This window comes from Arachis stenosperma, chromosome 2, assembly GCF_014773155.1.
Source record: "Arachis stenosperma cultivar V10309 chromosome 2, arast.V10309.gnm1.PFL2, whole genome shotgun sequence".
Classification (NCBI taxonomy): Eukaryota; Viridiplantae; Streptophyta; class Magnoliopsida; order Fabales; family Fabaceae; genus Arachis; species Arachis stenosperma.
Genome location: NC_080378.1, coordinates 91497450 through 91519092, shown reverse-complemented (window position 1 = coordinate 91519092; position 21643 = coordinate 91497450). Strand labels below are relative to the sequence as shown.

The 21643-nt window shown below is 35.2% G+C and overlaps 2 protein-coding genes across 6 annotated transcripts; one reads left to right on the top strand and one right to left on the bottom strand.

Moving 5' to 3' along the window:
• Positions 1–245: 245 nt before the first annotated feature.
• Positions 246–14501, top strand: LOC130962231 (protein WHAT'S THIS FACTOR 1, chloroplastic-like). Of its 2 annotated transcripts, none has more exons than XM_057888386.1 (3): positions 246–374; positions 11211–11317; positions 12802–14501. In XM_057888386.1, the coding sequence occupies exon 3, from the start codon at positions 12831–12833 to the stop codon at positions 14313–14315; it is 1485 nt and encodes a 494-aa protein (XP_057744369.1). In that variant the 5' UTR covers positions 246–374; positions 11211–11317; positions 12802–12830; the 3' UTR covers positions 14316–14501. The 2 variants fall into 2 exon arrangements, with proteins under 2 accessions (XP_057744369.1, XP_057744368.1); XM_057888385.1 differs by lacking the exon at positions 246–374 and adding an exon at positions 8643–9048.
• Positions 14502–17394: 2893 nt separating this feature from the next.
• LOC130962312 (autophagy-related protein 13a-like) lies at positions 17395–20949 on the bottom strand. Of its 4 annotated transcripts, none has more exons than XM_057888528.1 (5): positions 20750–20949; positions 20329–20407; positions 18861–20182; positions 18593–18774; positions 17395–18010 (listed from the first exon to the last, which is right to left on the bottom strand). In XM_057888528.1, exons 3-5 carry the CDS (start codon positions 20175–20177, stop codon positions 17704–17706), a joined length of 1806 nt encoding a protein of 601 aa, XP_057744511.1. In that variant the 5' UTR covers positions 20178–20182; positions 20329–20407; positions 20750–20949; the 3' UTR covers positions 17395–17703. The 4 variants fall into 4 exon arrangements, with proteins under 4 accessions (XP_057744511.1, XP_057744512.1, XP_057744508.1 ...); XM_057888529.1 differs by having other exon boundaries at positions 18861–20178; XM_057888525.1 differs by having other exon boundaries at positions 18861–20407.
• Positions 20950–21643: the final 694 nt, after the last annotated feature.

The following is a 21643-nucleotide window of genomic DNA, read 5'->3' as shown; positions in this document are numbered from 1 at the left end:
AAAAAATATAATTATAAAAATTAACAAAAACTATAAAAAAATAAAAAATAAATTATACTGTTTATTAGTGTCTCTTTATCTTTTATATTAGAATAGACATAAAATACAATAATTTAATATCTCTAAACACAATATTTTTATTTATATTTTATTAATCAAATAGAATTTTATGTCTCAATATCCTTATCTCAATGTGCGGTGCCTATAAAACAAACGCAACCCTCGAACTGCGATGGGAATTCGCCCAATTATAAAATGTTCCACTTTTTCATTTCACTTCGCTCTTTTTGCATTTCACTTTTTTTGTCCAACTTCTCTCTCAATTGAACGTCTCTCAACTCTGTATCTCTCAACTCTTCCAATTCTATCAATATGTAAGCGTTTTTTCATTGTTTTTAGTTTTATTTAGTATTTATAGTATGTTTATTTATTCAATTTATATAATATTATTAATTGAATAATTAGATTAGTTTATTAATTTTTATAAAAATAAATATTAGAACTAGTTAGATTAGTATTATATGAATAATTAAATTGTTGTTATGTAGAATAGTAATTGTTATAGAAATAAATATTTTAGAATACTTTATAATTTTAGAGTTAATAGTAATATATATAGTAATTTTTAATTATTATAGAAATAGATATTTTTAGAGTAGATTATATTAATAGAACTAGATATTTATAAAAAAAATATTTGTGATTTTAAATTAAGTTTAAAATGTATTTAAAGTAGTATTTGCATATTATTAGCATTATTATTATGTATGTGTTCTTTATTATTAGTGTAATATGATAATAGATTATAAATTAAACATATTAATAAATTATTAATTGTGGCATATTATATTAAAATATGTATAAATAAATTATGCACTGTTAAGATTATTTTTAGAGTAAATGACAAATCCGTCCCTGACTTTTTTTTTCGCGGACATTTTCGTTCCTGAGGTTTGGAAAATACTTTAATGTCCCTGACCCTCCGAAAAAGTGGACATATTTATCCCTCCGTTAGAGTCGCTCCGTTTGCCTTGACGAAAAACGGTGACGTGACTCCCGTGGCGCTGACCTGGCCGTTACGGGCTGCCACGTGGGATGGACTTTTGAAAAGAGGATGTATTAGTCCTTTCACACTAAAACGTGTAGCTTTTCAAAATAGGACATATTAGTCCTCTCACCCCAAAACGACGCCGTTTCTCCCCCACCCCCAATCTATGAAATCCTTGAGCCCTAATCCTTCGAATTCAGTGTGAAGGTGAAGCGGGTGAAGGAAGAAAGGGAGCATTCTGGCCCATGGTATCCGACGGAGCTCGGCCACAAGTCCGACGGCCAGCATCGAGTGGCTCTTCTGCCAGGCTGAGCCCTCAATCATCGCCGCCACCGGAATCGGAACAACTCCCGCCAGCTTCTCCTCCGTTTCCGTCTCCGTACGCGGCGGTGCTGGCTCTCTCTCTTCTCCTTCCTCAACCTCCACATCGTCTTCGCTCGACCACAAGCCCTTGCTCGCTCCCACTCCCTTCATACTCGGCAAGTGCATACACACTGACGACGACGCTTCCGCCAAAGACGATGACATTGTTTATGGCCACTTGTTTGTTGTCTCTGAGCTCGAAAGAATGAAGTTAAAGGTCTATGACACGGAAACAGACTCCTGGGATGCCATAGATGGCCCCCCTTTGCTTGAGCAAATATGCAAGCCTTTTGCTGTCAATGCTTGCGATTGCCATATTTATGTCGTGGGCCAAAATCTTCATGTTGCTGTTGGTCATATCTCTAGACTGCTTCCAGACGAAAATTCTGACGAAAAATGGAGCTTCAGTGTTCGGTGGCATGTAATCGATGCACCAGAGAGTTTATTTGATCACACTCCTTCAAGCTCTCAGGTGCTGTTTGCATAATTTTTCTTATTCTCTCATATCCGTTTTCTCCATATGCAATTTCTAGTAAGTTGCTGATTTTATTTGAGAGTGTAGCAATTTTTCCAGAATTATAAGGAGTTCTTACATGTTCTTCATAAATTACACAATTTGGACTGGTTGAATTGTGAACTGAGTCTGTGAAATTGAATTTATGCTCTGTTGTTGGTGAATATGTCGCTGAATTGCTTGTTGAATCTGAATTTGCTTAGACTCCTGCCTCTCATTTTTCTTGAAATTTCGCTGATGTTGCTGCGATTTGTTACTCTGTTGATTCTTTGTTTATGTGTTTTGGATGCATTGCTGATGATTCTGGAATTGCAGAACTGGAAGTGCTGAATTTGCTGCTTCTGGATTTGGTGAAGTATTGTTGATTGGAAATGCAGAGGGGATTAAAGTGTGTTTGGAGGGGTGGGGAGAAACGGCGTCGTTTTGGGGTGAGAGGACTAATATGTCCTGTTTTAAAAAGCTACACGTTTTGGTGTGAAAAGACTAATACGTCCTCTTTTCAAAAGTCTATCCCACGTGGCAACCCATAACGGCCAGGTCAGCACCACGGGAGCCACGTCATCGTTTTCCGTCAGGGCAAACGGAGCGACTCTAACGGAGGGGTAAATATGTCCACTTTTTCAGAGGGTCAGGGACATTAAAGTATTTTTCAAATCTCAGGGACGAAAATGTCTGTGAAAAAAAAGGTCAAGGACGAATTTGTCCTTTACTCTTATTTTTATATTTCTGAAGTTTTATTTAGATTATATAGATGAAGCAGAACTTGTTGAGAAATTATGAATAAAATATGTATAGGCTAGATGGAGATAATCATATTATTGGGAGGTTTTGACACATGGTATAAAATTGAGTCCTAAAAAAAGTGATGAATTTTGTCCACTTTAAGCTTGAATTTGAAGTGCTTTTAGTATGCTTCCTTGATATCTTTAAAAGTGATTTTTTAGATATGGAAGAGAGCAATATAATCCCTAAATTTCAAGTTAAAAACCTAAAACGAAAGGGTGAAGAGTGATGGTTACTTTCGCTGGAATTTGTATGTAAGAACAAAAAAAATTAAGAAAGAATAAAAAATTGGACTTGGAAGGCTTGAATCCTTAAAGAACCAACCAAGACTTATGGAAGAACACCATAAATGCTTGCTGAAAAATATATGAACTTAGTTGAAATGCACTCTTTTTTCTCTCTTAATTCTCACTAAATTTTTCAAATTTTACTAGTAAATTTGCTTAAATAAAAGGCTAAAGTAAACATGCAATTATAACAGTAAAAGAGTGTTGAAGATTTCATGGTCAAGTGATGAAGAATGAGGGAAGAAGAGGCATAAAATGAGAAAGTTTAGTCATCGCTTGCGTGTTGAGTTTATCCACAATTAGTTACTCAGGGTTAAAGAGAGGGAATTCGGCTATTCTAAGGAGAAAGTGGAATGTGTTACTTGATTTGGGGTCTCTAGGAGGTGTGAAGGTTGTGGTAGGCTTAGAGAAGGGGGATTGAATCTATGCCTTCCTTTTAAGTTACTGAAAAGACCATTTAAAACAAACTTTCAATTCTGATTCTGTTTGTACTCAGCAGCAGAAATTTATGAGACAATTTATTTTTGTCTCATGAATATCAGAAAACAGAACACAGCAGAAAAGAGAAAAGCTAACACCAGCAAGTATCCTGGTTCTGTTGCCTTGTGCTATGCAACCTACGTCTAGTCTCCTCCACAACAATGGAGGAATTTCCACTATAGTTAAAAGTATTACATACACCAATTTCACAGGATTGACACAATCCTTTCACACTCAAGTTCTAACCTAACTTGACATTGGCTATGCTAATACCTAACTCTTCACTCTTAGTGCTAACCCAACTAAGAAAGGGATACCTTATAGGTACAAGATACAAGACACAGACATATCTAAAGAAATCTGAAAATAACTCTAGACTTTTCTCTCAAGTGTATCACTCAGCCTCTTTCCACTCTTGGCTTTTACTTGAGCTCTCTCATTATGCCTTTTCACTCAAGAAATTACAGAAAAATAAACATTGAAAAGTAATTTACAATCTGTAAAACATGAAGGAGATTGACTTCATCAACATCCTCTTTGCTATGTGATAAACCAGATTTGCAAGCCTCTGATTTAGCTCTTCAATATTGGCCGGATGCTTCTTTGAAAGAAAGCATTATCCAAGTAGAGGAACTTCTTCAGGGAACTCTTCATAGAACACAACTCACCAAACTCTGGTTTTCTCTCCTTTGCTTCTAAATGAACAGAAATCTTCTTTTATCTCCTTGCATGTTGCTGGGTTGCTCTCCCTAGGTCAAACCTTGAGTAGTGTGCTTCACCAACTCATCACATCACCTTTTCCAGTTAATCCTCAAATTAGGAACTTTGTTTCTGACCTTCTTTGTTGATCGAGAGCCACAGGATAGCAAACACAAATTTTCATTGGTAAACCCAGATCTTGGCAATTGAAACACAACTTGGTCCCCAAGACAAATTTATGACCGTAGATGCACAGCAGAGTATAACAGAGAACACTTTTTTCATTTATCCACAAATGGTAAATCAGAAGATTTGAGATGAAGTGAGGAAAGTAACTTGCATGCAAATGGAAATAAATCACCTTTAATTTCCAATTCAGTTTAATATGGATTGATGTGGGTGATTAAATCTTTGCTTTATGATTAAGCTTTCTCTTTCTTTCTTCTCTGACAAAATGAGCAGCAAAGGAAGCTTTCTCTCTCTTTTTCTCTTTGTGTATTGTCTGAAAGACCAAGCTTGCGATCAGGAACTCTCCTTTTCTTCTAGGATGTGAACCCTAGCATAGCCATCTTGTCATGCGTGCGTGAGAGAAAAGAAGAACGAGAACAGAGAGTTGGTTCCGTGGAGAAGGGATTAGTTCATATGCAAATGAACTTTAGTTACTTGGTTAGCCACTAAGTTAGATAAGGAATGGACTTGGATCACCTAATGGGCTTGCTTATGAATATGGGCTCACTTCATCAAATTTGAGGCCTTTGAGATTATTAGGCTTTCTCTTTCTTTCTTCTTTGATGAAATGAGTAGGAAGGATGAAGCTCTATTTCTTGTGTTTTGTTGTTGACCGGAGCAATAAGAAAGAGTGAAGACATCAATCTTGTATGAAAATCTTGGTAGGATCAACTTGGGCTTGGATTTCCTTCTTTTACTTCTCAGCCCATTTGGTTTCTTTACTTAGTGACTTTGGGCTTTGTTGGTTAGATATTCACCAATAAACTTGTTTTTATTTCTTTCCGATTGGGCTGCTGATTCTTTAATTTATGACCTACAACACTTAACCAAACACATTCAAAACTAATTAATCACCCAATAAAATAATGTTTGTCACCATCAATTAAGTTAGTTAATTTCTTAACTCAACAAGGTGCTTGCAGAATACTAGGCTGAGGTTCGCTTCGAATTAAATTTTATCGCGTGGTAAAATAATGAACAACTGAGATTTATTCTTGAAAGAATAAATCAAGGAGGAGTGACTAAGTTTAGTCCTAGAATATAATTACCAAGGTGGTAATTACATTTATTACTGATTTCACGGTCTTCAGGGTGCTGACTTTTTTCAGCACTCGCAAAACCGTCACTAAAAGTGAATCCAGGCTAAAAAACTATCTATTGAAGAAAAGCGGACCAAAAATGAATGTGAATAAGTCTCTGCTAAGTCAAATTTGACCAGAGAAATTTATTACCCTAGTAAAAACAAATTTGACTCATTTATGACCATATTTTTATTTATTTTTGTTTTTTTACTTTGACCCGCCTCATTAAATCATGAAGAGCTTTGGTTCTAGGTTTTGTGAAATCTCGTAAAATAGCCAAAAATTTTAATTTATTGAAAGCCAGGTCTTTACAGTCTACCATTTTTAAAGAAAATTTTGCCATCAAAATTTCAACTATATTTAAGGAGTTAGAGAGATATCTAGGTCATACAGTATAGTTAAGGTTCTTAGTTATTATACACTCACCTTGAGATCCGATCTTAGAGACATTGGCAGTAGTTACAGTAAAATATTTCCCTATTGTTGGGCCTAGAGGTCCTATCTACAATCCTCTTGTGGCAGTCCTTTGCCAAGTGTCCTTCCTTGCTGCAGTAGTAATAGATATTTGGGCTAAACCGAAAGGGCCTATCATCATGATCTTCCTACACTTCGGATAAATGAGGCCATCCTGATATTGCTGAGGTTGTTCTCTTTGTTCATGCCCCAAGTCATGATTGTTGTTGTTGCCATTAAAATGAGTAGAAAGGTCATCGCCTTGTTGGTTCCAATGTTGTTGCTGACTGTTAGCTTTGAAATCCCTACCTTGAGGGGATAAACTCCGATCGAAGCTTGGTTGTGTAGCCTCTCGACGACTTGCTTGTGTCACCATTAACTTCTTCGAAAATTCATCTGCCAGCTGACTTTATTGACTAGTTCAGCAAAGTTCTTGATCTCAATTGGACCAACAAAAGCCAGAAGTTCCTCTCTGAGTCCCCCTTCAAACTTAATACACTACCATTCCTTAAGTTCGGCGGGGACTCCCTGACGGACTTTAGAGAAGCGATATAGATCCTTAGACTTGCGAGTGTAGTCAGCAACCAACATAGTCCCCTGTCTTAGCTGCAGCAGCTCAAGCTCGTTTGCATTATGGGCCGATTGAGGAAAATACTTCTTATAGAATGCTGTCCTAAAATTGGCCCAGGTAACCTCAACATCTCCTTGTCTCAATAATTGCTATGCTCCATGCTACAAGTACCATGTGTCTCCTTTCAACAAGTATGTTGCAATTCCACATATTATCCTTTGGAAACTTGTTGTGCCTGAAGAGACCTCTCGATGTCTCAGAACCAATCGTCAGCCTTAGTAGCACTAGTAGTCCGAGTGAATCGACGTGGATCGATTTTCAAAAAAGTAGCCAAGGTCATAGGTCTATCTTTCGAGGTCTATCTTTTTCAGATGATCCAGTGCCATGTCTATTACCATTACTGTTGCTAATGCCATTACCAATCCCATTCTATCATTCAAGATTCTCTATAGCCCGGTTTGTTGCAGCTACTGAGCCATGTATATTCATAGCCATAGCGTTCATGGTTTCTAACAGAGCAGCCGGATCTAATGTTGGCTTGGTATTTGGACTTATTCGCTGATGATCATGCCTGTTTGCAGTCATTAGGGTCCTATTAGCATCAAACAATCAAGTTTAGGTGTTAGTATTCCAAAAAATGAATGTTCACAGATTATCATGTAAAAAATGAATGTTCACAGACTATCATTCGCATGGTTTGCACCTTTGTCCGCGTCTGTCACCTCCGTCTGCGTCGCGTCGTCCCTGCCCCTTCAGTACGTCCACCAACTCCTGTGCCTTAACTGTGTCTCGTTGCTCGTGTGTGTCTCTCGTTGTTGCGTCCTCATCCAGCGTTGTTGCCTCCCCCTCGCCAGTCTCTGTTTCACCGTGCTTGGTCTCCCTCTTTTCTGCCCACATTCTGCCTTCACATCATCAGGTAAGCTTTTTAATTTTTTTTAAGTTATTCAATTAGTTAGCATTTATTTTGAAGTATTGAGATGGAAACTAGGGGATTAAGACTCAGCATCATATTTATTGGCTCAGAGACTACTAAAATTTCAATCTCCATCACCAAAATTTCAGTATTTTAGTACATCTAAAAAATAGAGACACAGGTAACAGAAGTTTTTGGAGACGTTCTCAAATGCCTTCATTCAAAATTTTATATTCTAAATTTATCTTTCACCTCTCACTCCACCGCGCAACCCCACCCCACCTTTCACTCTACCACCATACCTCCACCACCAACAATAATAGTGCCAACAATAATAACAATAATCTCATCAATCATATTCAACAACAACAACAATTTCATAAATCAGATTTAACAACAACAAAATAATATCATAAATCAGATTCAACAACAATGGAAGGACGTTAAAAAGAAACAGGAGAGAATGAAGGGGTTTAACTAGGGCTTTATAAGTCTACCCAGTCATTGATGAACACTACAAGAAGGGATTGCTGTTCCAGAGAGAAATTCGAAGCGTGAAAATGGCGATTTGAAAAACCAATTCAGCAAAAAACGCAGTTCGCTATTTCACTCAGCTAAGCCACCAGAGCCATCTCACTTATTGCACAGCTTTTTTTCCTTCTCTTCCCTTTCAATTCTACCTCAAAGACGGTGACGAAAGAGCTCGACAGTGACGGTAGAACGAGCGAGAGTGACAGAGGAGCTCAACGGTGACGGTAGAGCAAGCAAGAGTGATAGTAGAATTTGGCGGTGACGGCAGAGCGAACGAGAGTGACGATAGAGCGGGTGAGAAAAAGTGAGCGACCAAGAGAGAGAGTGCGTGCAGAGAAGGAAAGGCAGAGCGAGTAGAAAGCATAGAAAGAAAAGGAAAAGGGGAAAGGGGAAGGAGTGTGTGGGTTTAGACTTTTTTTATTTTTTTAATTAATAAGAGCATTTTAGTAATTTCAAATATTTTAGTTTTTACTTTCAATGTTTTGAAAATTGGATTGGACCGGACTAATTCAACCACGAACCAGTAATATTATGGTCCAATCAAGCATATAAAACCGATAATAAAAAACTGGTAAAAAACCATTGAACTAGATGTGAACCGGAGGTCGGACCGAACCGGAACCCGGCCAGTTTACACAAAAAAGGGTAGCTCCTTCGTTTCTTTCTCCCTTTCTTTCTTTCATTCAGAGAAATCACACAAACCCAACCACAAAACCCTAGCACTGTAAGCCTACACAACCGCCGCAAGGAGTGGCATACTGCCGCCCTCCGTCGCACTCAAATTTCGCCATCCGTTATCTAACATCCCTCGTGCTCCAAGTCTTCAACCCCTGTTCGCTGTCACCGATCGCGGCTGCTTCCTCGAGCTCGGCGTCCGTCGTCTTTGTCTGCTCACCCGCGCTTCCGTCGCGGTTTCTTTGCCGTTCACGTTCGCGTTCTTCGCCGTTCACGTTCGCTCGGCGTTCACCGTTCGCGTTCACTCGCTGTTCACCGTTCGAGTTCGCGTTCGTCTGGAAGCCACGTTGCTCTGCTTCAAACTCTGCGACCAACCCGCGCGCTCCACCCAGCTGTCGAACTGCTCTCTTTTGTCGCCGCCGTGAGTTCCCTAAACCCGCCACCAGACAATACACTCACACAACACCAATACTCTGCTTCAAACTCTGCAACTTCTGATTTCTATTACAATAAGTAATTATTTGATTTGGTAGTGGTTTGGATTTTTCATAGACTGAATTAAAGTTACAAACTTACAATAGTTATGTTCTCTTCTCTATCACATTGAGATTAAGCTTTGAATTCTCTTATTTCGTTTTAATTTTACCGCACTCACCATGTTTGATGAAATGCTTTAACCATATTTCTGGTTGGTTTTATAATTTCTAGCTTTTAGAAACTTAGTAAGTTGATTGCATGTGAAATTAGAATAATTGGATCACAGTAATTAGGAAATTTTAGCTGCACAAATAGCATCTTTGCAGAAAACATATTAGCATGATTATTCCACTTGCATTAGTGTTCTTATGGTAAATTTTAACTGTTGTTGTGAACTTGTTAATTTGCTAATTGTTCTTGTGTTGTTGTTCTGTTGTTCTTCTGTTACTTTTAATGTTTTTTGTTTTTGTTGTGATTTTCTGTTCTTGAACTTGTTAAGTTCATAATTTGCTAAATTGTTGCGCTGTTGTTGTTTTAATTTGCCAAATTGTTAGGTTGCTGCGACTTAATTTGTTGGATTTTCTATTTAGGTCTTATTCTTGTTTATTTGCTAAATTGTTGTTGTGTATTTATTGTTTATTTGCTGGATATTGGTGATCATTGTCTTTGAGATTATTTACTATGCAGGTTTAGTGTCGTCACTGTTTTGGAATGTTTTATAATGTACTAATGTTTGTTGCTGTTTTGTAATTGCTAGTTGCAGGTTTAGTATTATTATTGGTTAATGTTTTGTAATGTTTGATGCTGAATGCTGATTGTTGAGTTCAGATATGGTTGTTTATTTTGACTTGGGTAAAGAGACTTATGGTCATTTTTTCCTACCTTGTACCGATTCAGATGATTATTTTCAGAGGATGAGCACTTATTTATGTATCTTGAGAAACTGTCTTTCTGTGTGTTATGAGCATTTGGTGAAGCCTGTATTGTACCTATTCAAAGCTTAGTTTTACCAAATGGTCTTTAAAGCAACTCATCCAAAATGCTACTGTACAAACCCAAGTCTGTTGTCTCTTAAAGCCTGTATGCACCTTCATTTGGTGAAGCCTTTCTAGCACTAGTCCACTACCAACTTTGTTATTAATAATGTTATCAAATTTATTTATCCGAGTACTATGTTTATTTTTCAGTTGGATTTATGATAATTCATTTGATATTCTTCCTATTCTTGTCAGATATTTCTTTTAACATTTTGTGTATTGTGAGGAATTGTACTTGCTTGGTATCATGCTTTCAAATGGCAATTTTGCATTTAATATAAAAAAAGGAAAATCCTAAAAGAGTAATTCACCACTCCATTGGAAAAACTTCATACTACCCTATACCCTCAACTTAATACTTGCATATTTATAATTTATTTATTATTCTATTCTTAAACGGTTTTTCCGGTTAAACCATCGGTTGAACCGGTTGGACCAATGAACCATTAAACCAGTGACTAAAACAGTTTGATGACCGGTCCGGTTCTCAAAACCTTGCTACTTTTATCTCAAACCAAATAGGATACTGAGATATAATGCAGTTTTGTACATTTTATACCAAACACAATATTAAAACTTATTTCAGTCTCATTCTCCTAGTCTCTGTCTCTCAGTCTCAGTTTCTCTTCTAAACGTTACTAAGTTATTGGATTATAATCTGTTTAATGATTAATTGATTAACTGATTGAGTTGAATCGTGATTGTTGTTAATTATATTTTGTTGATTTTTGGCAGATTATTCAAATTTTGTTTTTACAGTGTAATATATGTAGTGTAATATGTAGGTTTAGTAGATGATTGGTGCTTTTTTTTTCTTTCTGATTATTGGTGTTTAGGGTTGATTTGTTGCTTTTAATATGAATATGGTGAATTAAGCTGCTGTTTTTATATAGTGTGAATTTATATTGTTGGATAGTAAATAGGTTCTATGAATTGAACTGTAGTGAAAATGTTCTGAAAATTTATATTATTCTGCTCATGTTTATTCTATTTTAAGAGTCTTAACTAATGTTATCCTTAAGCTTTAGCTAACTTAATTTTTATTTTATTTGGTTTTACTCGGAGATAGTCATTAGTACCAGACAAAAAGAAACACATGAAGAAAGGAAGACAAGCATGGCGAGGGAGATGAGAAAGCAAATGTCGCGGTGGTGATACCCAAAGGAACTTTGCAAGGTTCTTTCTTTTTCACTTCCATTATTATCTTTTGCATATGATGCTTTGGTCTTCTGAAGTCTCTGTCTTTGTCATTAACTTGTCTGTTTCTAATTCTCCATAATAGCCACCATATAGTTATGAAGTAGCTTATGATTGTCCACTCTTGTTTGTCGATGGTTCCTCAATTATGAATTTGATTGCTTTGAAATCATTCCTGGTAGTTCATTCGTTAGTGAATTTATTCCAAACCATAATTTAGGCCACTCTGAGAATCATTTTCCACTATCATTTGCTTCACTCCTTCCCTAGTTCCGCATTGACTGGGACATTGGGGGATCCTCTTCCCAATCCTGTGGGGAAAAGAATATTTGGCTGAGTTTCTTTTTGCTGTTCTCTTTGATTCTCTTTTTCCTAAACACTTTTCATGTTTTATTCTTTTAAACTCTTCAAATATTAATTCGAAAGAATCTTTTGCTGTTCCATTCCTGTGATTTCCATTCATGTGGAAGCTGCTGTCTGATGCCGTTTCAGACCGTTTAAGAAGATAGTGCAATGACACATTGAAGCTCTGCAATTTGAAACCCTAAGTCTTGAGTATTCAACCTTGCTAAGTTCATACCAAAAAAGCCACCCGTGGAGAACACATGAAATACAAAATACACATAAAAAATGAGTTAAGCAACACATGTATTCATATACAAATACATGGCGGTCGATTTGGTAATTAATGTTTATTGTGCACATAGCATTTTTTGTCGAGTATTTTGAGTTTGATCATTCTTATGTGTTTGATGTAAAGTTATTTGCATTTTATCTTTTCTTTTTGGTATAGTAGCTATCCTGTTCTTCACTGTGCTGCCACAGTACTTTTTGCTGGCCTGGATTGATGAATTCTTGGATTTATGTGAGCCCTTCTTTATTTGATGCATTCATGACTAGTATATTGCATATATTGATTTTTACCTTCTTGGTAATTATAAGATTACCAGAAAAGTTGAATGGCCATAGGATTATTGCATAAGATTTCCACTTCAAATGTCAAATTGAATTTCTAATAGCAAGTTTCTTGAGGCAGTTATGTAAAAACATAATATCATTGGAAAGAAACTAGTCTCTATGTTAATAAGGTTTCTACTTAGAAGAGCCCTGAAATGTAAGACTTTACTCTTAATTTGCAGAATTGACAGGTTGTGCTTTTAGGATATGATTGATTGATTATCCACCAAAGATTTGCCAATGTTATGATCCTTCATGTTACTGTAACTCTGAATTTAAGGAGTGAAGTCCTTACTTTATGTATTTCTAATTTCTGTTGTCAAATCCTTGTTAATTAGAATTATATTTCAATATTTCATTCTAATTAAGTATTCTGTGCCGAATTGTCAAGAAGCCTCCAAGAAGTTCAAGATTTTAGGAAACCAAGGGTTGTTTTGTGACCTTGGTATTTTATCTCAGGAAGTTTTATCTTCTTGGTTCTTATTTTATTTTTTTCTCATTTTCAGGTTAAGTGTGAGTGGTTGAAACAATAAAAATGGCATTGTGCCTTCCTTATCAATTCAGTAATAACAAACTAGTCAGTGACTTAGGTTCCAGCTTTCTTTCCGAGACATCTTCTTTGTCCTGTTCCACCTTCAGAAAACAAAAGGAACATAATAATGACCTCAGCAACATCTCGATTTCAATTTATTGTTCCTCAGTCAAACATGTACGTGACACTGGTCTTGATAGGCGTGTTGTTTTGAAGAATAAAACTCGGTTTATTCAAAAGCTGAAAACCTTACTTCTTTCTAAACCAAAACATTATCTTCCTCTTCACATTCTCTCTAAATGCTGGTCTTATCTTACTCTTTCTACGCCTCACTCCATACTTGCTATGATCCATCGGTACCCTTCTATTTTTGAACTCTTCACTATACCATGGCCACCTAAGCCACTTAATGCAACAAAGTTATATCCTCAACTATGTGTGCGTCTAACTCCAGCTGCTGCTGCCCTTGCTGCTGAGGAACTCACTCTTCAATCCTCCATTTCCACCACTTTGGCAACCAAACTCCAGAAGCTTCTTATGTTATCATCTCACCACCGGTTACTCCTATCAAAGTTGGTTCACCTTGCTCCAGATCTTGGTCTTCCTCCTAATTTTAGATCCCGTTTGTGCAACGATTTTCCAGATAAATTCAAGACTGTTGAAACTTCCTATGGCCGTGCACTTGAGCTTGTATCTTGGGACTCGAACTTGGCAAAGCCTTTACCGCCTCTTGCATTTCGTTCTCCTGATTTAATAGTTGATCGGCCTTTAAAGTTCAAACAACTAAGACTTAGAAAAGGGCTTAACATAAAGAGACGTCACCAGAGTTTCTTGCTAAAATTTGAAGAAATTCCCGAATTGTGCCCTTATAGGAACCCTGTTGATTCTTTAGCCAAGGTATCATTGGAAGCAGAAAAGAGATCTTGCTCTGTAGTAAGAGAGGTTCTTGGGATGATGATTGAAAAGAGTACTTTAATAGACCACTTGACCCATTTCAGAAAGGAATTCGGTCTCCCAAACAAGTTGAGAGCAATGATTAAAAGACATCCGGAATTGTTTTATGTGAGTTTGAAAGGGCAGCGGCACTCCGTTTTCTTGGTAGAGGGGTTTGGTGAGAAGGGTGAGTTATTGGAGAAGGATGAGATATTGTTCTTACGCAATAAATGGAGTGAGTTAGTTAGGGAATCGAAGAGAATGAGACGAGAACGAAGAAGGGGCAGGATTGACAAGTTTCTTGGTGGTTTCAGTGATACTGATGAAAATAATGAGGACGACAGTGATGTTGATTATGATGACAATTTTGATATTGATAATTTTGAAGATGGTTATGATGATGGTTTTGAGGAAATATTTGAAGACTTGGATTTTGAGGCTAAGCATGATGACCATAGTGGTTTGCTTGCCCAAAATATGAATGGTGAATTTTGGACGGCAGGACATTTTCCTATTCAAACTGGGGTCGATGAAGAACAAGTGCAGCCTTGGTAGGAATATTTAAGTTATAAAAGGCTATGGTCCATGGGTTCTACCTTGCATGTACCATATTACAATTGCTTTGTACGTGCTTTGTACTTGACTTTTCGCTTTAGTTTTTACAGTATCATTCACTGTAAAATTATGGATATAATACAAATCAAATCAAAGCAAATCAAATATTGGTTCCAAGCTTTTATACATGCCTTTGTTTCTACTGCCAGAAGTAGGTAATAGAATGGCTTTTATAAGTATTGGGTTTTGGACCACTTTTTCAGTCTGATTCTGTTTCTCAATTCTGATGATTTTGATAGTTGTTCAAACCGGACAAGCCTTCGGTTAGCAGTTGAACTGATTATTGAAATTGGTCATTGAGTACCAAAAAGTAGCGATATATATCATTAAGAAGTGATTGTTGGCGTGCCTGCACTTGCAATGTACCAATGAATGTAATATTCAAAATAAATAAATAAATAAATCAATGCAATGTTAGTATGTTACGATTAATAATGTTTGTTCATTTATGTATGATACTAGTGTTTTTACCTGAATAAGAAAATTTTAAAATTTCGTCGTTTTTGTCATGACATTATAAATTATAAACAATTTATAAAATTGAACTACTTTTACAAAAAAATCATAAAAGATAAAAAATTTCATCGACTAAAAATTTAAAAAGAACAGGATTTCAGTAGATTAACAAAATTAAATAATAAGCTTTTTAGTTATTATTTTTATGTGAAAGTTTATTTTTTTACTAATAATTAATTTTAACACTCATTATAAAAGAATTTAATGTATATACTTTTATATTTAATTAGGTGTTAAGTTTATTGCATAAATGAAAATAATTAATTTTAATACTTGTTATTTAAAAATAATATTTTTTATATATATAAATATAATTAGATATTAGTATAAAAAATTTTATATTGATAATTATAAAATTAACTCAAAATTAATTTTTTTTAAAACATTTGAATCTTGATTCTAATTAATCACAATATTATTATTCTCTATAAATTATATGTAATAAATATTTGAAAGAAGAGAAGTGAAAATATCAATTAAAAAAATAAATAGTAAAAATCTAAAATTAAATAAAAAATATATATATAATAATATATATTTTTATTTGAATAATATCGTGTGATTATTTTTTAATTATATTTAATTATAAATTTATTGTATTTTTTATAGTTTTATAAATTTATTTGAATTATATTATTTTATTAATTTTATTTTTCTGTGTTACAGAAAGAAATAAAAAATAAAAGAAAAAACAAAAAAGAGAGATAAAAAAAGAAAGAGAGGAAATTTCTTAGTTTTAGAGAAAAAAATTTATTTTAATTGTAATGAAAGAATATTTTATGACACATTTTGGTTTGTTAAATTAATACTATAAAGGTGGAAATTCGGATGCAGTTTAACTTCATATGAAATTGATAGTTGAGAGTCGTTAAATAATTTGACAGATTTGACTAAATTATCATCTAAGTTATCAACCTCATATGAAGTTAACTGTACCTGAATTTTTGTCTAATATAAAATATAAGTTATATATAGAGTGAAAAAGATAAAGAGAAATAGAGAAAGAAAGATAGGTAGATAAGAGAATGGAAAAAGGAGTTTATTAATTTTAAAAAAAATATTTTATCTCAATTTGAATGAAAGTATCATGGGTATATTTTGATAGTTAAATAATTAGTAATATAATAATATAATTATATTTTAATTTTAATTAAAATAGAGAATATTATATTGCATATTTTAATTATTAAATTTATAATTAGTTATTGATAATGATATAAAAAAGAGATAGAGTAAGTGAGTGAAGGAATGTGAGAGATAGAAAAAATGAGAAAAAAAGGAGAGAACTCTTTAATTTTAGAAAGAAAAATTTGATTTCAATTGCAATGAGAGAGCGACATATAACCTATTTTAATTGTAAGATTAGTAATATATAATAGATTATAAAATTGATACCATTGGAGTTGGGAGGAATGGCAGAAAGGGCAAATGGATGAAGAATCCATTGTTGGTTTATGAGAAGCTGAAAAGATGCAAATGGCGGAAAGACCACCCGTTTGTCCTTTCAATTTGAATTTATGATTGTTGGACGGTAGTAATTACAACATTATTAATTTATTATTATTATTTTCATTTTTAAAATTATTTTATGCCATTGACAAAAAAAATAACAAAAAAATCCACTTAGTTTAAAGTTATTAAATTTTAAGTATAAAAATATATTATTTTTTCTGATTATGTTAGCAAAAAAAAAAAATAATAAATCGAATCTTTAAAATTATTTTTGAGAATATATATTTAACAATTGAATAATTTTGTCTAATTTTAAAATATTTTAAAGATATTTTTGTCATTTGATAATGCGAAAAACACGAGTCTTTAATATTAAATATTTGATTAACATTTCGATTACAAAAAGAAAGAAAAGGTCATTTTGGACAAGCTAATTAAATTGGTAAAGTAATTAAGAGCAAGTGGCAATAGTCACTCTTTTAAAATAAAGACAAACAAACAAGAAAGGACCCTGTTTGCTTTATATAATATAATATAATTTGCTATGTAGAAGATCGATATATTTATTAAACTTGGATTGCAAATTTTTAATCATTTGGATAGATGGTTGGAGTGGCTTTCATAATTAACATAAAGAATCACATGATAAATTGCTCCTAAAATTAGGTCTACAACATTCCTAATCTATGCCTCAAATTTGTTTAGACAAAGAACTTGGGTTGGTCGAATAGTCAGCTCACTCGTCCGCTTAAGTAAGTATCGGGAGTTCGAATCCCGCCTTGTGTATGCAGCAACCCATTGGCCAACGGCAGACCCTTAAATGGAATTCCAATCCGCGACGGATTAGTCCTTGACCTGTCAAGTTGAGGGATACCGTGTGCAAAAAAAAAAAAAGATTGAATTGAAAAAAAAAAGTTCAGTTATGCAGATACTACTAGTGACTCGTTTAAGTCAACCAGCATTAAATTCAAGATTATAAGTTTATAACATACAGCAATAGTTCAAGAAGTTAATCCATCAGTAGAATCAATTAATCGGTGTGACTTACTATCATAAAAGAAAATAAACACAATGTACATTTCAACCATAGAATATGTTTTCAATTCAGTGTACCTTTACAATGAAATTCATCAACCACCATTCCAGAATATACCATCCTAATTTCAGAACTATAATTGTCTACAAACATTGATAGCAGACATATCTTGGTCATGATAAAAGCTAAAAAAAGAAAACAAAACTTTTGGTGTTTCTAGCCAACGTTTGAGTCAGGATATGTACATAGATCTATTGCATCATTTTTCTTTCTCTAAAGAAGTTGTGTTATGTCTTGAACCACTTTATCAGCATTGCTTAAGATTCATTCTTTGTTTAGGATCCGAGTTCCGCTCTTGGAAAGAAGGAGGTCCCTCATCTCTTTGTAATTCCAGAGCTCTTCAAGTGCATCGGCAGTCTTCCGGGGCATGAAGAATCCAGAAGCAGTAGTAACTCCTCCCTCGAGTTCAGGCTTCACAGAATGGGATGAATAGCAACTTGAGTCTTGGCGCAAAGGCGGTGCAGTTCTAAGCATGTGCACAAGAACACCAACAGCGGCGTCTTGTGATTTTTTGCACATTGGAAGTGATGTTGAACTGATCTCTGACACATTCTGTCCATCCTTACTCTGACTATTTACCCAGAAAACCACAAAAACGAAAAAATAAATATCAGAATTAGTTGGAAAACAGAATATTATATCAAAATTACATGCTAAACAGAATCTCTAAGCATCTATATTATCAACCTTCCCGTTCTCCATCATCTAAGATTTCGAGCGTAAGTAATGGATGCCATGTACAGGGCATGTAGCTGGAGACTCGCCTTTGACCTAGTTCTAATATATGAAAAAGCAGAGGCAACCAAGAGATCTAGAAAAAAATCGGGAAATGGAACCAAAGATATTTGATAGTTTCTTTTTTTTTTTTTTAAAAAAAAAGGAAAGAACCTTAACCATTATTCTGAACCAACTTAGGAAATACTTCAGAATTCAGAGAGGAACATCCTTTTCCCCCAGTCAACAAAATTCAGGCATAGAAGCGAAGAAAATAGATATATATCCTGCTACTGATTATGCCTATATCTGATTCAGATTAGATGGCTTTGCAGTTATAAAACATTGTAGTTCCACTAAAACAAAAATGTGTTTGTTTCTCTTTGACAGTAAGCTTAACATGTTTATGACTTAATTGTGGATAAGTCTATCAAGGTACCTGGGTTGGACATTAGGTGTATCAACATCGTCAACATCGAAGGGACACGAAAAGTCACCATTCTCCAAGTCATCCTGAAAGGATAGTTTACTAGAGCTTCTGGAAAATCCAATCCGTGGTGAGCCACTTGAAGATAACAACCCTGAGAACCGCCCCGAATCATCCTTGTTATCTCTAGCAATCTATGTAACAATAAAAGACTCATCAAACATTTTCAGAAATACAATTAATTTGAACTTCAAGAGCAGGTATGTATGGTCAAGGTTACCTTTTGACCGGCATAATTTGTGACCCCTGTATGTAACTCTCCAATCCTTGAAGACTCTAGTTTCCTAAATGCCCTGATTCCAGATGGAGATTCTTGTGATGAAGCATAATTCCTTTTGGGGGACATTGGTGGCAAAGAATTTCTACTATGATCTGACAAATTAGGAGAACGTGTTCTTGAGCTTTTGCCCATCATTGGGTAAGGTATAGTTACAGGGGCAGTTTCAGAACGTACACTTGTTTGAATTGGAATGCCACTACTGAAAAATGTTGGTGGTGATGGAGACAGTGAAGGTGAGAACGGGGGAGACAGCTGATACTCATCATAACTTGACCTGTGTCGATTGTGCATTCTATAGTTGTGAATTCTGATACCGTGGCTATCGGTAGGTGAAGATGGGATATCATATGGCTTGGAAGGAGCACGATACACTGGTGGGGATCCAACATACTGCTGGTTCTGTACCATAGGTGCTGCCTTATGGAAGCCACTAGTCCAACTATGCGGCCGCTCGAGTGGTGCAGAAGATGGAGGTGCTATCCCTCTCAGCGGAAATGAAGTGGCACGAACACCCTTTTCTGAGACAGGGAAAGACCTCAAAGGGTCAGCAAGGGGACTTCCAACATAATCTGTAATTATTTGCGTTGGTAACGATGTTGAACACTCAAGGTTGAAGTCAGATAGCTTGGTCCGGTAGGTCACAGATATTGATAGGCGGCCTGGAATTGCCTCAATGGGAGTGAAACTGTATTCTTCCAGCACTACATCCTCCACCCGAGAGAATGGATCTCTAAACGAAGAGACTTTGTAAATAATATCAAAATTACATGTATGACTCGACAAACTAAGCTTCCTAAATATCTTATAAGCCGGTAGAAGCCTCATATGAGAATAAAGAGCACGAAACAATACTATTGATTTCTTGTATGTCTTCTTATAAGAGCCAGTAATGTCACCAGTTTGTGGAGCCATTACCCGGGGACACTCATACTGAACAACCCACCTCTCTAATACTGTTTCAACAGAAGAACCATTCTCTTCATGAACTAGTATAATGTCAATTACCATCTGATCCATCAAATTCCTGCGCCAGAAACTCAGATTATCTAGAGCAGCAGGCCGATCGCCTAATGCTAAGTTAAACCATTTGTCGCTCCTCCTCACACGAGACCCCATCGGCAGGTCCCCACTCCGATCATGTTGGCACAACGAAGGTACCCTCGAGTCCAAAATGACATGTAAGCTCTTCAAAAGAAACTGATGAACTATTTGTTCCAATTTTCCCAATTCAGGCTGCATATTAGCCTGAAAATCCATCCTTCCTTAAAGGATAGATATATATAAAGAAAGTTCCTAATTAAATTCTCCCTCCACTCAAGATCATGACTTTAGAAAAGATCAAAATTCTAGCTCGCTGTCAAACTCACACACATCAATAAAAGATCATAATCACAGTTCAAAGCATCACCTCAGTGATCATCACGAGTCAATATCCACGAACCAAGCACCGGCATCATAATCAAGCAAAGCCGAAATCATGGACCACTCTGGATGATACAAAAAAGCAAACAGTACGTGAGCACATTCATGGAACAACCGCAACAACATCAACAAGGTGCAAAATTTCCAACTGCAATGCAGATTCAAACATGGCCATCATCATAGGATAAAAATAAAAAATTGAAAAACCCAACTGGGGACCCAGATCATGTGGCAATCATCGATAAACTTGATACACAGAAAAATAATAGATTCTTCAATAAAAACAAAACAAGCATCATCATGATCAACAGGGGTTATAAAAGATAAATCTTTCTCACATGGGGTAGTAACAGTGAATCTCTAGACAGAAATAGGAGAGAGAAAGAGAGAGCGTTAAGTTAACTCACATGGGAGAAGAAGCGGGGAAGAAGAATGGGTATGGGAGCATTTGAAGATGGATGAAGATATGATGCGCCATATATTGAAGATGGATGAAGATATTGAATTTGGCCTATCCAACAAAAGGAGAGAGATTAGAAGGAAGAACAAGAAACAAAGGTTGCGTATGATTGATTACCCTCTGTTAACATGCACTCAAAGTAATAATGAAACCCATCTTTGGCCCCTCAAATTTACACGCAGCCTCAATTTTGACCCCAAATTTTAATTTACCCAACTAAGACCTTTAAGTATTGAATTGTGACTCACGTATGTTCTTTTTATCTCCGAGTTAACTTCTTGTCAAAGAGTGTATTTATGTAGGGCTCAATTTGTTACGGTGAATATGTAGCGATTAAGTGATGTGATAAAAGTTAATTTTACTCAATTTAACCCTTCTAACAATATTAAAATCCTAATTTATAATCCTATTCTTTTAAAATGTTTGATATTTTGCTGGTGGTACAATGAGTTTAGGAAACCAGGTTTCAAGAAGCTCTGCACAGTCATATTTTTACAGCGTTTCTATGAGAAACTTTAATCGTGAGAGATTAGAGAAGATATTTTATTAGTGTGACTGTAAAATGCCTCCAATGTTTTGATAGTTTGAGACGAATGTTAATTTAGAGAAACTCTTTTATAAATGTCCAAATTATAATATAAGTTCGACGTTTACTTTAATGTGTTGCTTATTAATACTTTTGTTGATGAATATACTGAAAATTTTTTCTTTTTTTTAGTTGTTGAAGAATTTACAAAGTTCAAAAAACATAACATAATGACTTAACTTAATTCAACCATTAAATAACCAAACACAACATCATTATTTTTTAACTACAAATTTTTTAAATACAATCAATAAC

Excerpts from the sequence above, each read along its gene's own strand:
- LOC130962312 (XM_057888525.1), bottom strand. The coding sequence starts at position 20,177 with ATGGATTTTCAGGCTAATATGCAGCCTGAATTGGGAAAATTGGAACAA. Across the intron at positions 18,775-18,860 it reads CAAATTATGCCGGTCAAAAG|ATTGCTAGAGATAACAAGGA; the intron begins GTAACCTTGACC and ends ATTGTTACATAG. Across the intron at positions 18,011-18,592 it reads ACACCTAATGTCCAACCCAG|TCAGAGTAAGGATGGACAGA; the intron begins GTACCTTGATAG and ends CTGGGTAAATAG.
- LOC130962231 (XM_057888386.1), top strand. The coding sequence starts at position 12,831 with ATGGCATTGTGCCTTCCTTATCAATTCAGTAATAACAAACTAGTCAGT.